The sequence below is a fragment of the Belonocnema kinseyi genome, chromosome 5, assembly GCF_010883055.1.
Source record: "Belonocnema kinseyi isolate 2016_QV_RU_SX_M_011 chromosome 5, B_treatae_v1, whole genome shotgun sequence".
NCBI lineage: Eukaryota > Metazoa > Arthropoda > Insecta > Hymenoptera > Cynipidae > Belonocnema > Belonocnema kinseyi.
The window spans coordinates 117,879,552-117,897,639 of NC_046661.1; the positions used below are offsets into that span (position 1 = coordinate 117,879,552).

At 30.8% G+C, this 18,088-nt stretch overlaps 1 protein-coding gene across 3 annotated transcripts in view; it reads left to right on the forward strand.

Annotated features, from left to right (window-relative positions):
* LOC117172535 (sodium/calcium exchanger 3) overlaps positions 1-18,088 on the forward strand; it is a 404,663-nt gene that overhangs the window by 204,856 nt on the left and 181,719 nt on the right. For all 3 annotated transcript variants that reach the window (XM_033360570.1, XM_033360571.1, XM_033360572.1), the window contains exon 4: positions 7,521-7,712. In XM_033360570.1, the coding sequence (XP_033216461.1) occupies positions 7,521-7,712 (192 nt within the window). The remainder of the gene's footprint in view (positions 1-7,520; positions 7,713-18,088) is intronic.

Genomic DNA, 18,088 nt, shown 5'->3' on the forward strand with positions numbered 1-18,088 from the left:
TTTTACATTCATTTTAATATCATAAATTAAATCACGTAATGAATTTAAGGCGATCCTTAAAGTACGTTCAATCAAAATTTAAGGTTTTCTTTTTACTGTGTATTTATGCCGCATCTGAAATTCTTTTTTTAAAAGAGGTTATCTTATCTTTTGGACAGACACTGACACGGAAGAACTCCAACATGAATCTCTAAATCAGAAGAATTCGAATTTTATCCAGAATTTGTAGCTCTTGCAGTACTTTACCCCCTAACTTGAACTTTTATACTAAATTTTGACTCTCTATATCTGGATTAGTAGAAAAATAATAATTGGTAATAATTTTCTACTAATTTAAATAGTGCTGATTCGTTTACTGCTATTTAGTAAAAGTCTATTAACTCAATTTGTAAGAATAACAACTTAATAAATTAGAAACTGTTTCTATTAAAGGAATTGGTAATACTACTAATAAATGAATTGGTAAATGTATTGCTAGTTACTATTTTAAAAGTTAATATGTTTTTGAGAACGTATACGTTATCAAAGTTTGTATATTATTTTTAATTTATGCACCAAAATAGGCACATAAATATTCCAGTTTGACCACAGCGTCTAAATCTAGGTGACTCTGATGTACTTTTGTTAATTTGTCTGCACAAGAAGCCTCAAAGGTCTCTTGTTTTTATGAAAATACATTTAATATGCATTTTCGAAGACACTTTCCCAGTTCCCTTTGAACTATTCACTTATTATTCAATATTAAAGTCAAACTTACTTATTTTAAAGAAATTAAACAGACAAAAAAAATATTATCAGGGTACAAAATCAATTGACTTGTAATACATTTCAGTCAGAATCCACTTATTCACAAGCGAATAATCGCGAGAGAATCGAGGGTCACAACGGCATACCATCAGCAGCGTGCGTACGCCTACACTGGACAAGATTTATTTTTAATTATTAAAATTGTAAAGAAAAATCGAATTTTATTTTATACTATGTTAAAATTTTACATAAATGATAAATATATAACTAAACAATTCATAGTAAAAAATTTCAAAGATTTCACAAAGTATTCGGATACATTTAACATATTTGACGAAGACTTAAATTATCTAACAAGGATTCCCGATAAATTTCAATGATCGTACAAGTACTTTAATAATTTTCTAAAGATTTCATATATTATGCCAAGATTTCAAATATTTAGTACATAATTCGGCTAAGATTTATAGCATTTTACAAAGACTTTGATGATTTTCCAATAATTTGAAAAATGTTTCAAATGTTACCAAATATTTGTAAAACCATTTTCAATTTATAGTAAACAAATCAGTGCCAAAAAACTGATATGTTTACATTAATTTAATTAATTAATTACCTTATTTATGTTCGTTAATTGTTACATAATTTGATAACATTATGATTATATATATTTTAAATTTAAATATTGAAATTGATTAAAATAAATATTTTCAATGCTTCAAAAACATTTCCAAAGATTTCACAAAGATTTGAATAATTTCATAAAGATGTCGCAAACATTTAAATGATTTCCCAAAGATTAAAAATATTCAACAAAGATCTCTCTTAGATTTAAATGACATGACAAGGACTTCCGTGATCTTTGGGAAATTATTAAAACCTTTGCACGCTGTTTGAAATATAGCAGAAATCTTCACAGACATTTTGATATGTTTGTGAATTATTTATGAAATCATTTAAGTTAAAACTATTAAAATTTTTGTGAAATGTTTAGCAATATGAATTTTACACCTGCATTTATTATTCATTATTTTCATGATTTCCTATGAATTGTTTAGTTATATATTTATCATTTATGTAAAATTTTAACATGGTATATACTTTACATAATGTGCCATTCAATATTATAATTCTATGGCTCTGCCATGCCTAGTAAAAGTAGTCTCCTCCGATTCCGTGAAAAATATTTTCACTTTTCGAATGAAAAACAGTGAAATTGAACCAGAAATTATTAATTTCCAAGTAAAAAAGTTCATCAATTCTGACGAACAGCACATTCATTGTCACGCAAGTAGTTGTATTTAAAACAAATACAACTACTTCGAATCTGTAAAAGGAATTGCTTAATAAAAGGCTGCGAATTGAATGCCCTTTAAGTGTAAATCTTGAAAATAAAAGAGCCCACTTTTCCGATTCAATGATTTCCAACTTTTGACACAGCATCCTTTTTCAGCTTTTTTTCTCGTGGAATCTGAGAAGAGAGAAGAAATGTATATTTTCTTTCGAAAACATTTCGATCACATCCTTCATGCGTACGGGCCATGTTTCTGTTTTCCTTGCATTTGCTTCTGTCTTTCGATGAAGACCACACAAAATCACCGATCAATAAAATCACCTCTTATATTCTCTAAAATTACGCAAAACATGGCTCACTTACATTTTAATTACCTGAATCAATTTCCTGATGTAATTTACAAAATGGAAAAAAAAGTTCAGGAAAATCAGTCAATATTTTCAATAACGAGTGTAATCAATTTCAGTGAGTGTGAACGAGTAAGAAATCAACGAGTGTAAATGCAAAGTTACCAAAAATCTCAACAGAAATTGAACGGATTAATCGATTTTCTTCTATTATTTATCAATCGTCTCGTCATTGTGTCATGAACCTAATGCAGCATATTAAAATTAAATTCCTTAATATTTCTATAATTTTTTATTTTCCTCAACCGGCTTTAATTCTCTAACAAAAGGAAGGTCGAGTAAAGCATGACAGGCTTTCGAAAAAATACCACTCTGGATCTCCCGTTGTTTCATTTAGAAATGGGCCGCGCCGATAATTGGTTTACCATAGGTACACTGACTGTGACGGTTTGCTCCTAAACAGGCGAATAAAATGCATCATATTTTCAATTAATTGCAAAAAAGAAACAACAAGACAAATTTTCCGAAAAAAATCTCTTTGTCTTATTTTTTTATTAAGACCTTTATATTCAAGCCTGAGAAAGCGTCTTTAAGAAGTTTCAATTGATCCACTATACGTCTAAAGAATGAATTCTTGAACATAATATTGTTACCACATCATCTAAAGACAATTATACCGGTTTGATCAAAGAGCTTTCTCCGGATTTTTTTTTGTAATTGAAAGTGGAGGGTGTTGTTGAGTGCCCCTAAAACCGACTACACCGGTAGCCCAACGTACACAATAGTCAGAATGCTGTCGATGTCAGACCCAAAAAACACTCCATTTTCTATCACAACAGAAAAAAAAGAACATTCACCGGGAAAAGCTCTCTGTCCAAACCGGCATAATTGCCTTTAGATGATGCGGTAAAAATATTACATTTAACAATTCAACCTTTCAGACGTGTAGTGGATAAATCAAAACCGAGAGTCGTTTGAAGCGCTTTAAGTGATGTAACTCGGTACACAGTCAGACGTCGTCTGTACGTAATAACCTTTGTGTGAACATAATTCATAGAAGAATCGATAGACCTTGCACGCTTGCTCAAGTTAGATCCTCGTTGTAAATATTTGTCAGGTTAGATAAATTATGGATTTTGAAAACGATTATAATGCAAGACTTTAAAGCTATTAAAACCAAGGGGGAGATACTACATCTGGCACTTTTTATATTCACCTCACATATGATTAAGAAAGTATTAGAATCGTCCGAAATTTCACACCTCAGTTTTTCAACGGATCACCATGTTTTGAGACTTACTGTAACCGAAAATCATCTGTCTGTATGTCTGTCAGTCCGTCCATAAACACGATAACTTGAAAGAATAAACTGATTAAATTGAGATTTGACACGCTTCTTTTGGTCCTTAAAGAAAAAACGAGTATGTTAACCAGTATTCCTTTACCAACGTTTATGGTTTTATTAATCAAAAATGCTATCTAAAAATCAAAAATTCCAATTTTACGCCAAAGGACTTTTAACTACTTTTTTATAGGTCTTGTTCAAAGTAGAATTACAGCTTTTAAAAAGATCTTCATAAGTTTTTTTAAACATTTTTTTATGGAACTTGCCATTTTGGTTTTATTTATCAACAATACGACACTGGTACCGCGATTTACTCGGGTTACCAACAATAGCCTTTACAGTGAATTGGAGTTATCTGAACCGTCCTTCTTCTCCTTCTTTGTTGTGGCTTGTTTTAGTGCCGAACCGTAAACTGCACAATGGAGCGTACCGAAAAAAAGTTGTTTGCGCGAAGTTTTAATAGCAATGAAAATTTTATTTTGGGAGTCAAAAACACTCCTCCAAAGTTTCATAAAAAAAATTTCTTTTGTCTCTTCATCATAGATATGGCTAAAAATCTCAGAAAACGAAGTACTTCTTCAAATTTGAACAGCAACAAATTTTTGTTTAGAATTAAATTATCAATAAAAATAGTTCAAAACAAGTCTATTTATACTTGTATAGACCTAATTTCGTTAACATATTCTTAACCCTCCGTAATGGACTTTGATGTTTTAAGAAATCAAAAATAAATCTAGTTTTTCGCTATTTTCTTGGAGTGACGGAAAATTTTTGGACTATTTGACCATGTAATGTGTGATATACATTATTGGGAATATATTTTTAATACGTTTTAACAATAGTATATAAGGAATATTGAAATTAAAATAATTTTATTGACTTTCAATTGCAGGAAAATAGTTCAAAGTGATCAATTGCTCTTTATATGACCATAAAATTAATTTTCGATATCAAATTATTAGACAAAATAGTTCAAATCAAGTAGGTTTGTAATTACATGGCAAACATAATTTTAATTAATTAATTAATTTTTTGCTGTTTAGGTATAAATCCACTTGGTATCAACTTTTTTTTATCATTTATGTATCGAAAATTAATTTTATTTTTAAATAAAGAGCAATATATCACTTTTAAATCTTTTCTTGTAATTCAAAGTCAGTAAAAATTATTTTAATGTCAACATTCCTTACATAATATTGTTTCAACATACTGCAAATACATTCCCATTAATTTATATCACAGATTATACAGTCAAATAGTTCCAATCTTTTTGGTTGGAAAATTAACGATTAAATTTTTTTAAAAATTAATTTCTTTGGTTGATAATTGTACTACTTTGATAAAAATTAGTTTTTCTATAAAACGTTAATTTTTTAAGCAGACAATTTAGTAGAAAATTTAACTGTTTTGTAAAACATTAGTTTTTTTATCGAAAATTAGTTTCTTTTCAATTCAAATTCAACTATTCTATTTATGGTTATTAATTAATCTTTTTAGTTTCAAAATTTAAATATTTAAGTGAAAATCTATGTAATTTGTTAAAAATTAGTTTTTTAAGATCAACCTCCTTGACTAAAAATTCATCTAATAAATCAAAAATTTAAGTTATTTGAGGATAATGCTTCGTTTTTAGTGGAAAATTGATCTTCATAGTAGAAAGTTCAACATTTTTGACAAAATTTAATGTCTTCCTTGACTGAAAAATCATTATCTGTTGTAAATTTTCCTTATTGATTTGAAAATTTATCTCTTTGTGTAGAAATTTGATCTTTTTTGTTTAACTGGACAGTTTTGTTTTTTCAAATAAAAATATTTTCTTGGTTGAAATATCAACATTTACATCTTTTTTACCACTCATCTTTTTTCGTGTAGGATTCATAATTTTAGTTGAAAATTGAACTAGTTTGACAAAAATTAGTATTTCAAATTTTTGATCAAAAACTTATTTTGGCGTTTTAAATAATAATAATACCGGTGTACAAACGCAGTGATATTTAAGCATTTGATTATTATCCGAAGTGATTTTTAAACAAATTTAAATGTTTAAGCATGGCACAATATGTTAGAGTGTCATCAGACAACTAGTCTGAAGTGAATGTGTTAATCATAAGTGACTTTTTTTCTGGGAGTGAAATGTGAGTTTCAATTAATTAATTCCATCCTAAAGATTGAAACTTTTTTTACCAAAAGTAAAAAATGCATGAAATCGATCAGTAGAACCAAACATATCTTGAAGATCCAATGTATACACTATACATAGCTCAGGCCAGCTATCACAGACTTTTGTATATTTCCCCTAAATTTTTATTTGCAGAAAAAGAAAATCCGTAATGTTTTTTTTTTTTGAAATTCGAATATTAAGACGTGCCATCGGGCACTTTAAAGTTTAATTTAATTAACATGGGGAAATTTGAATTTTCGAAAAATTCAACTCATGTTTCAGAGTTTCATCGAAATGTCCTAAGTTTTCTAAGAATTTAAAAGGAGTGTCTACGAAATAAAACCATATTAATAACTTTTAATTTCAACCCACTCCTGCCCTCCCGGCAGCGACCCAAATATGACCGAATAATTTAAAAAACTACATTTTTACTTATTATTGTTACTTTTTAGCAATTCCCGTAAACTTTTTCATACGAATAAGTACTATTGGACATTTTGAATATTTACTATGACTTTTTAAACAATTTTGAATTGTCTAAACAAATGTAAATTATTTAATCAATTATTTATTCCTCAAAAATGTAAAAAATAATCTTATTTTCTGTATCCAAATTATGGAATTATTCAAGAAAACGTAGCACAGAATACTAATTTAAAAAGAAAGTTGATATCTCTGGGTCAATTTGTAGCCATTTTTAAAATAAGCAATAAATATTATTTAAATAATTACATAATGTTTTTAGTAAAATTGACTACTCCAAACAATGGCAAACAATTACATTGGAATAAAAACTACGATTATTTTTTAACAGTTTTTGGAAATAAATAATTGTTTAAATAAATTACATTTGTTTAAACAATTGAAAATTGATTAAAAAGTCATTGTAAGTATTGAAATTTCCATTAGTAATTGTTTGTATGAAAAACATAACGGAAAATGAAAAAAAGTAACAATAATACGTAAAAATGTATTTTTTTTATTTTTGGGTCATATATGGGGCGCTGCGGGGACGGTGAGGTTGGGTTGGAAATAAGAGTTATAAGTATGGTTATAGTATGGCTAGTAGTTAAATATAACTAATTTGAAAGATGTTTTTGCACCTAGGCAGAAAACACCAGTGATGAGTATGATTTTCCTGCATTTCTCTATTAATTTCTTTCATTGTTAATGCAATACAGATGTTATGGAAAACCTCTAACGTCATCATGACGCAAGAATATTACCATTTTTAATTGTAATTTATATTCATTTAAATTTACAAATAAATAATCAAACTAATTTTTTCCTTCAAAGGTAAACTATTATTATACTTTTCCTATCTACTTCGATAAACAGCGGCTTCTGAAATTTTGGAAAAAACTCTATTTTGAAATTCAATTATCAAAAATCTGTTATTTATGCGTAAATAAATATTCTGTAAAAATGTGGTGAATGAAATCTTGGGTTCATTTGATCACATTCAATATTTTCTCAAGTGTAGCATTTAGGTATAAAATCAGTAATAATATTTAAACTGCATAAGAGTTTTTGAATGAAAGTGTATAAAAAAATTGACTTGGAGTACTTATTTCTGTTTTTAAGGTGCTACTCAACTAATATAGAAAAATTTATTTTTGCTTACAGCTGATGCAGGATTGGCTTCAGCAGCAGAACTGAAGCCACCAGAAGAGCGTACGGATGAAGAAAAGATGGCGCTACGAGGTAGACCACAATTGGGTGAAATAGTTCGAGCGCAAATTAGAATCAAGGAATCTAAAGAATTCAAAAACACGGTAGATAAACTCGTTCAGAGAGCCAATGCATCAATACTATTAGGTAAGTAAGATCGACTTTGTTCTGAGTTAAAAATTTAGAAAACATATTTCTATTCATTAAGTGCAATATATATTTCTTTCTTTCTTCTCAAATATGTCTAATTTGCTAGGATTTAATTTAATAAAGGATAATCACTTTCTTTCTAATTACAAAAATATATACTCCATCCTCAAGATTCGCATTAGGGATGTGTCACCAGATACAAAAAAGCTACAAAAAGCCTTGTCTGTAATAAGCATGTATTTTGGATCTTTTGTGGATTGTGGGCGCAATTCTCAACCGATTTCACTTAAAATTGGCAGCTTACTGGAAATACATGAAAAAATAAGTTTAGGCGTGATTCTATTTAGATATCTTAAAAAGTATGAGATTAAAACAGACAACCCCATAAAAACAATAAACTCTCAACCTGTGCTCACCTCTAAATCCTAATCTATCAGATAAGTTTTTACCAAATTTCAACCAGAAATCAGTAGCAATAGATTTCTGATACATGTTGCAGGAATTTTCGATATATTGCTAGTGGCGAAAACCATTCACCTCACATCAGTTTCCATGTATGGTCTCCCGCCGATGGCTGACCAATGACGGGGTATCTACTTGGAGACTGACATCGTAAAACGCGAACGTTTTGTGAATTGGCTATAACTTTCGGGCTTTTTACGAGGAGGGAGAAATGTCCCTATGCGTTCTAAAAGCTGATTGGCTGATAGATTCATATCGTGCGGAGTAAACAGGGCCGTCGCTCTTATTTTGGGTATCGTAAAGTTGCTGAAATATTTGCTGGAAAGTATTTATGAATTTAATGTTTTACAAATTCAATTGTTAGTTGTTAACGTATTAAATAATGCTCGCTGAGGGAAAAGTTGAACTTATTGAACTTTTACAGGATTCTGAAAGTTAGTTAGGGGTTATTCCCAAAAAGCATCAAACTGGTAAGACCTGCAGTGACAACTGGCATCACCGTGATCGTATAGGCAACTATTTGCGGTCTTTAAATTTCAAAAACTTTCAAACTTTTCTCGCTGATTACATTGCACGGTTCTACTTATTGTTTAATTGTGGTTTTTGTTACTTAAGGCATAGAGCTCATGAATAGAGCGTGTCAAGAAAGACGAATTCTTTACTTTTTGTTCCAAGAGGGCTGCTAATTTGTTTGTGAAAAAAAAGATCGCCCTAAAAGTGAATTCAATATACATTGTACGTCCTCCAGCAGCGAAGAACAATTAAAAATCACACAATTCTTGTTATCACAATATAAAAAATATGTGTATTGCAATCTATAAGGATAGAGCAAAGGTGAATGTATCACCCCTGAATTTTTACACAATATTGTAAAATCGGGTCGGGTCACCTCCAGGACAACCTCGGCGCGCATTTTATCATATCACCCCTAGATAATAACCTAAACTCACCAATTTCTACCCTGACTCACAAAAACACCTAAAACTTCCAAAATGAAATCGCCAAACTGGGCACTTTTCGTTAGTTCGTACACGTTGGATTTTAAATATTTCTTTACTCATTTACCTTTTAAATTTTAAACAGTTTATTTCAGAATTACAATATAATTTCGAAGATTTATATTCTGTTCTTTTTAAATTACAATCATTAGTATAAGAAAATGTGGAATCTTGTTAAGGTTCTGCCGAACTTTGAAATTTTGCGGCATCTACGCGCGTATTACGATATCATAACAGAGCGGCCAATCGTGATTCGAACCACTTCGCGTGAAAAACGTTTTGGATCTCCACGCTTGCGCACTGGCATAGCCGGTTTTACCTCGGTTCTATTTAAAATCTGATTAAATAATCAGTTTAAAATTAATTAGGTTAAAGATTTTAACGTTAAACATTACAATTTTTCGTTGGAAAGCCTCAGTAGTTGAACAACTATAAACGTTCGATTTACCCTTTATGAACTATTCTCAATTTTTAAATTAATTTCGATTTATGTAATCCATTCATAATTAAAAGCTCTGATTCAATCTGAAATCCGATTCCAAAATATTTTCAATCTAAAATATTCCATTTTTAACTCATTTAATTTGAAATTTTCTAATTAAGGAAAATACATTTTTTTAATATTTAGCAATATTTTACTTTTCATTTGAAATGAGATATTATAAATCAAATATTCAAAACTAAATAATTTCAAACCGAATTATTTGAAATAGAAAGTCTTGAATCGTCAATATTTCAGAGTATTAAATTTAAAATTTGAAAGTTACAATTTTAATTGTTTGCTGTACAATTTTAAATTGATTTTCTATTTTACAAAATTAATTTTAAAGACGTTATTGGAAAAGATTTGAAAATAAATAAATTTTGAATAATAAATGAAAACTGAACACTTATTGATTTGAAAAATAATCGAGTAATTTTGAAATCTATTTAGAGGTTTTGAGAAGATTCCAAAATAATTTAAAACGTAAAAAGATTTTAAAACTTATAAAACACAATGTAGACTTTTTAAGATTTCAAGCACAAAGTTTATCGATTTTAAGGTAACTTTTTAATTTTTCAGGATTTTCAAAAAATGGAGTTAAAAGATAATAAAATTGTCATCAGATTCCTGGAAAATATTTTAATCTTTTTTTCTGAACAAAGTTTTTACAATAATATTTAAAAAGCTTTTAAAATCAATGTTTTTAGCTTAGAATAGCTTGGAATGATATTTAATTTTGAAAATTTATACATTTTTTACTTCAGAGCATTGAGAGCGTAGATTTCTATTTTTTAAATCTTTTAAATACACAATATATAAAAGTCGAATCGCTGCTTATATTGTATTGAGCACAGAGATTATTTCCCGTGAGTTCTGCAGTCGCTCAATGCGAATAAAGTGTTAAAATGGCAACATTCAAAATGGAGGATAAAATATGGTTAACAATAGAGTGGAAGTTTAGCTAATATTCTTTAAAATTGGTATCAGGAAGTTTTTCAGGTCGCTGAATCCAAATCCAAAGTTTGGATGACCTGACAGTTTTCGAGGTGCTTTATTAAAATGAGTCCCCTCCCCTTTCACTAACAAATATATTTAATCTTTGTCGGAATCGCTTTGATCTTGTGAAGAACGATCGAAACTTTTTGAAGAATTATTTCCTGGTACTTGTGGCAATTTTAAAAGAGCATTAACTTCTTTCGGAAAAGGTTTTGATGGCTTTCGAGGAATTGGTGGTTTTGATATGATTAGAGGATCAGATGCAGTAAGCAGTACATGTAACAGATCGACCATAGTATGTTCTCTTAAAATTTTTCTTGTATTGTTTTCCCTGCAGTTTTTTAGAACTTTATAACATGATTCTTATGCTTCCTTTTAGAGTTGAACAATCGGCAATAAAGCATTTTTCATGATCGCTGCACCATGAATCAGAATTTTGTGTACAGAAACTAGCATACAATACCAACCATATAGTGCTATGTAGAGTCTTGCTGCATAAGAGCTCTTATCACATATGCTTCGCTGTTGATTTCGAATCCAGAACACACCGTTTTTAACATCTTAGCAAATTCTTCTATCAAACGTATGACAATTCCAGTAATTTCAGTTGAAGTTTTAGGTTCGCTAAAAAATCTGCCAGCTGTATTTCCGTCGTTCGTTGTCCTGCTACCTTCGGCCTTGGGAATATCAATCAGTGGACATATCCTACTCTAAAAAGCTGCTTGAATACCTTTTTTCCTCTCTTTAAGACTAGCCTTTTCAGGAGGACTTCGAACTTGCCACTTTTTAAATTCCAAGTGATAGCGTGTAAAGGGGAGAGTCCAAACTGAAACGTGGATGGATCAGTTTCTCTTCTGACACCTTCGTCAATGTTGTTTATCATAGTTGGTATTGCCCCGTAAACGTAACATCTTTGTGAAGAAGAGGTTTCTGTAATTCGTTTATTTGACTCTTCATCTGACCTCTTTCCGATTTAGATACTTCAGTAGTCTCTTTACAGAATTTAATTCTTATTGGTACACAACTTCTAGAGGACCCCAGACGATAATTTTTCCGCGCGATTTTCTTTAGATGAATTAGGCTCTTGCATATGCAGCTCTAAGGGAGCAAGTGAAGTAATGAGAAGGTTTGGATCATCAAAATCTGTCAGAGATCGCTGTTTATAAGCCTAATGAACCGAACTACTATCAAAACCCCACTTCACGATCAAAGTTAAATTCAAATAACATGCGAAAGGTAGCGAGTGCAAGACAGATTCACCGATTTTGACTAGTCGTTTTGTTAGTTGAATAAGAATTGATTGCAATGGAATTTCGGCTCTTTGTTCAGTTACTGTAATATTTTCAGCGTAATATCTGCTTTTTGCCTCCCTTATTTTATAATAAGGCGGATATAAGTCGACACCTCTTGCCTTTGCCCCAGATATAATATCGAGATATTGATGCTTGGTCAACTTATCCGTCACAATCATTGACAATGCCTCGTCTACAGTATAAGGTTTAAAAGTATGTATACATTCCCGAATTCCATCAACATTCTCAGAAGGACGAAGGGCTACTTGCCTTACCGGATTTGCAGATTTCCTATCACCCTCCAAATAAAGATTGGCAGATGCAGCTAATGCTAATTTAGAATCACTTGATTTTTGCAATTCTGAAATTTTGCGTGTTTTTTAAGCAGTGGAAGAATTTCTAAAAGATTTAAGTGGCCAGCCTCTCTTTGTACTAGCACGTTTAGGGACGGCATCTTCAATTTGAAGATGAACTTCAGTACAAGGAAATTCAACTTTCTCCTTGAACCAAGATTCATTTTGGGTCATAACCTTATCCCAAATGCTTTGGACCTTATTACATGAACTGAATTTTTTTAACCTCAAATGAGATTGATCGATTTCTTATTTCATACAAGACTAGAAATAAATCTTTTTTGTGAGAGAAAACTCCATTTTATTCATATTTACTAGTTATTTTTCACTGTAATATTATCGCCACTATAAAATAATTCTTTCAGATAATCTAAATACTATACTTACAAGTAATGAAAATCACTTCTTCAGACCAAAGATCATACGTGACATTTCATTCATGGAAACAATAGAAGTTTCACCATTTTCTCAATTGTTTTGACTAACCTCAGCTTTAAAGCATAATCTAGCATGTTCTTATTTTAAAATAAACATAAAAACCTATTATCTTATATAGAACTTTATTTTTTAAAAAAGCTGCACGTATTCGCACGTAATTCTGGCGTGATTTTGAAGTATAAATACCAGTCAACAAAATCCATATAGTCCCAATGTCGTACCATGTCGAATCGTCGAAATTAATGAACTCAAAAACAATAATATTTTTTAATTTTTACGTTTTAAGTGATAATATCCGCGTTTACTTCACGATATTAATACATAAGCCGTATTTATTTGCTTTAAAAATAAGCTGATATATTAAAATTATTCTATTATTGAAACCTTAATCATTTAAACTATTCCAAAATACAAAAAAGGCATGCTAAACTTGTGTGTAAGAAACACCTATTATTAGTTTCGACCTCCCTTAAAAGGAATGAGTAAGAGACAATAAGACCATAAATAAGGTTATGCTTACGTAAAATGATACCTGAACAAGTGAAGAAAAGAAACATGCTTTCAAAATCTAATTTGAAAATACTCGTATTCTATAGATTTCAACGTGTTGATTTTGGAAACGAGATTGATTTTTCCAAAAAAGGCTTGTATTTAGTCATAAACAATTGTGCCCCACGTAGAATGGTTATAAGGTGAAAAATTGTTGAAAAAACTAGAAAATTCCGAAACATCATTCATTTATAATAAATAAAACCTGTATCAAAAATATAAAAAAATTTATATTTCTGTTCGTATTGTATACACATACATAGTTTGTAGCATTATATTAATCTTGTACAAATAAGTAGTTCTTTATCCATTAACATGCAAAACATTATCTAATATAAGAAGTTGTATATCTTTATCCAATAAAAACATAAATAACTTACTTTTCTTATATTTACTACAAAAAGAAGTTTTATTTGTTATATATTAATGATTTTGATAAAGAAAATTTTCACAACAATTAAGCTAGGTCAAGTAAAATTTGTATATAAAATAGTAACCCTGTAAAAAAGTAATTTCCGTAATTTTGTTACTGTAGCAAGTTATTGTGTAAGCCTGAATTTGACGGATAAAAATTTGTTATGGTGATTATACATATATACGACCTATACTTCCGGAGCCTCATCATTTTCGCACTTTTGGAATTTTCGGTACTTTTCCATTTTTCAAAAATTGATAACTCGAAAATCATTGCTCAAAGGAAAAAATGGCACGATACCTTTTGTATTTGATTTTATTTAATTTTCTTGACAAAAATGATTTGTTTTCATTTATTTAAAGCAATTGTTTATAAAAAAATGGAAGCTTTTCTTTGGAAAATCAATATCGTTTTCAAAATCAGCACCTCGAAATATATATATAATACGACTATTTTTATTAGGAGACCTCTTATTTCAAATAAAAGTATAGTCAGCGCCAGGACTAATGTGTTTCTATTCCTTCAACTTGTTTTTTTTGAAATGCAAATAAAGATTCACTAGAATTTGTAAAACTCGAGGAACAGATTTAAATTCATAACGGCAACTGTGTCCGGCTTTTGAAATTGTGTATATAAAAGCAATTTATCATGTAGCTAATAATAACTTTGCACAGTTAAAAAAATTGGCTGCTCTACTAAAACTCTAGTTTTCCGCAAGAAATACTGAATTTTGTTATTTTTCTCCGAAACAGTACAAGACATCATACATTAGTAGAACAATTTTTTATAGAACTTTTTAACTGTACGAACTAGTTTCTTAACATTTTTTGAATCTGTTGTTGTAAGCAAGTAAAATACGAAAAATCGATTTTATGAAAAGAAATTCTCCTGACGACAAAAATTGATTTATCCCGCATAAAACTCACAGATATTTTCCTTATGATCCTGAGATCCCGAGGGATATGATCCCAAAAATCCCGATAGATTCTGCAACTTCAGCTGTAGAACCTACCTGATTTTACATAGAATATACAGATTTGGGCAAACTATTACAATCATTCGGTTCATAAACTGTCAAATACCATTTCAAATGGGACGCAAGATTCTGCATTTCAATCCACAAAATATAGCATCCACGAAATATGCTGCACTTCACAAAAAAATTAAAGTGAGACGATGGTCGTGAGGGCTAAAGCGTAAGCTTGGATCCACTCCGTCGGTTTGCGGCGTCGATTTCCGCGTCGCTATCTGGAAGAACCTCGTCGGCGGCCATGCGGTGAAACACTAGCCTAGCAAGGGAGTTTTTCCTCTCCGCAGAGTCGTGGCACCGGTGCCTCCAGAGAAAAATGTTCTCTAAGTACTTAGAGCTGTTGTTCTTGGTGGTTCGGAACCCACCTTAAACTGTAGGTTCCCCTCCCACCATCAAGATAATGTTCGAAGGGGGGGGCTCAAGGAATAGGGAAGAAGGAACAAGAAAAATGTAACCCTTATGGTACATATTATAAGCTTCCATTCCACGCAAAAATATGTGAATTACGAAAACAAACTTTTTTTCAAAAATTTATGAGTATATATATTTTAAACTTTATTTAAAAAGGTACAATTATTTTAATCCTCTTGAAAAATGTAAAGTTTTAAACTTTAGCCTTTTCAAAGTTTTAGAAATGTTCAAATATAGATAGATTTTAATTTAAACTTACCAGGACTAAAATTTGTAATACTAATAATGATTTAACTATTTTATTATTGTTTCAGACATTACATCATAATTTACCATTTTCCATACATTGGGAAGCTTTTTATTATCATTTCAGGAGATTAACCATTTTTTCCATATCTCAATTCGTTTGATTCTGGAAAAATTTCAGATCAAACTTTTGTACGTTTAGATTAAATTAAAATTTGATTTGCATTAAAATTCACTGTTACCCATGTGGAAAAAGCCCCGCTAAGACCGTTTAGGATGAGGGCCCTCGGCGGGGACCCGCATGGATGTTCCACGCGTGGTATTCTACGAGGGCCCCCGTCGAAGGCCCAGCCCGGTTGCCCTCAAGGATAAACGATTCAAATTTCAAAGTCCAGAGGGTGAATATTTTTTCAACACCACCAATTTTTAAGTTTCATGAGTTCAGACTTACAAACAATGCATTTCTGTCAAAAATTGGACGACACTTTTTTGAAATTCGAACTCTCACAATATAGATGTTCCATAGGGGCCCCCGCAGGTGATCCAGTTCGGTGGCCCTCACGGATCAACTATTCAAATTTCAAAGTCCAAAGGATGAATATTTTTTTAGCACCACAAATTTTAAGGTTTCATGAGTTCTGACTTACAAACAATGCATTTCTGTCAAAAATTGGATGACACTTTTTTGAAATTCAAACTCTCACAATATGGATGTTCCATAGGGGCCCCGCAGGGAACCAAGCTTGGTTGGCCTCACGGATCAAAGATTCAAATTTCAAAGTCCAAAGGACGTAAATTTTTTCGACACCAGAAATTTTAAGGTGTTATGAGTTCAGACTTACAAACAATGGATTTCTGTCCAAAATTGGATGACACTTTTCTGAAATTCGAACTTTCACCATATGGATGTTTCATAAGGATCTCCGGCGAAGGCCCAGCTCGATTGCCCTCACGGATCAACGATTAAAATTTTCAAGTCGGAAGGGTAAATATTTTATATCCTTACAAGTGAACATAAAAAATACGTTTTAAAATATGGTTCATGCATTCTAAATTTTCAAAAAACTATAAATACATCTGTCCCGAAAATAACTTTTCTCTTGCACTTTTACATTTACAAAACGTCATATAATAATAGATAATTATAAAAAGAAAGCTTAAAATTTGGTACTTTAACTTTTCGGAACGGTAGCTTATGAGGATGGCTTTTTCATCGAGTTTCAACTTGTCGGTTTAGCGCAGTGGTTAGCAATCCCGACTGCTAGGCGATAGATTTAGGGATAGATTATGTAGGTTCAATACCCCGTGTCGTTAGAAATTTTATTTGTAATATAATGTAAAAAAATATATGTATTCACTCTAAACAGGACTATTAATATCTGCAGACAAAATACTCGCAATTAATTGATATTTATTTTTTAAATAACTTTTTTCATATGGTTAGAGTATAGCAGTACTGTTCTAGTTAGCACTGACGCAGTACTGCCGCCCATGGTGAATTTCCTATTGAAATAGTACTGTGCTAGTAGCGATATCTAGTGCCGGCCCAACACTGACAGCCCAGTACAAAATACTGTTATTATCCCAGAGATATGTCAATACAGGTGTCAGCACTGGCAAAAAAAACAAAGAGGGCTTTCATGGTGGCAACCATGAGGGATCCATGTGGGATGCCCATGTTGGGCCCCTATGGATGAGCATTTTGTTTCCATAAGGAACCACGTGTGGATTGCCCTCATGAATTCCACAAGGCATGATGGCAATCCATGTGGACTCTGGCAGGGCCCCCCTCCAATTTTCCAAACAGGCAATGTTAATTTTCATATATTCGTACTAGCATATCAAAAAAAAAATTTCTATCCTAGAATCACATAGTCCGCCTAAGGTACTTTTTTATTCGTAAATAATGCAACTCATACTGAGAAATTCAATACTAAATGAATATTCTTTTTCGAATTTTAAGAGTAATTTAACTAAATCTTACTTCTTCTTTCTCACTTCAACCTGCTTCGGTGCAGATCGGAGTGCACCCGTGCATGATAACTGAATACGCTATTAGTTCAATTCAGTGTCAGTATTAGAGATTTAGAGTCATTTTTTGTTGTAAGAAGAAGCCAGTTAGTTTTTAAATTTTAAACGTTAAAAAACTTTCCTTAAATGACTATAAATTTATCAATACATCAAAAGAAATTGAGGGGTGTAATTAGTTAAGTTTCTTTTCGTATAACAAATTATTTCCTTATGACAGGTCACACAAATAAACAGATCATATGACATTTAGTTCTTAAAAGCTTCTTCCACTTGAAAGCTCAGAAATCTCCAGGCCATTTCGCTAATTACAAAATAAAAATATATAAAAATATTCATCAATATTATCATAGATTATAATACATATGAAAGTTACAAACGTTTTTTTATTTCAAATATGAGAGTTTTTTCCGAACCAATGCATAATTAAAAGAAATATAAAAAAAGATATGACTAGGCATGTATTTTTCCTCTGGGAAATTATTTTGAGAATTTCAATCCTCTTATTCATAGAAGGTACAGAATGCAAAAAATCTTATCTAACCCGCTGTGAAAAAGATGCATATTCTTTATTTGCATATAAAGAAGCTCCCACGCTGATGTAGATAAAGTATGGTAAGAGAAGAAACCGATAAACTAAGCGATAAAAGAAACAATAGGTAAAGAAAAAT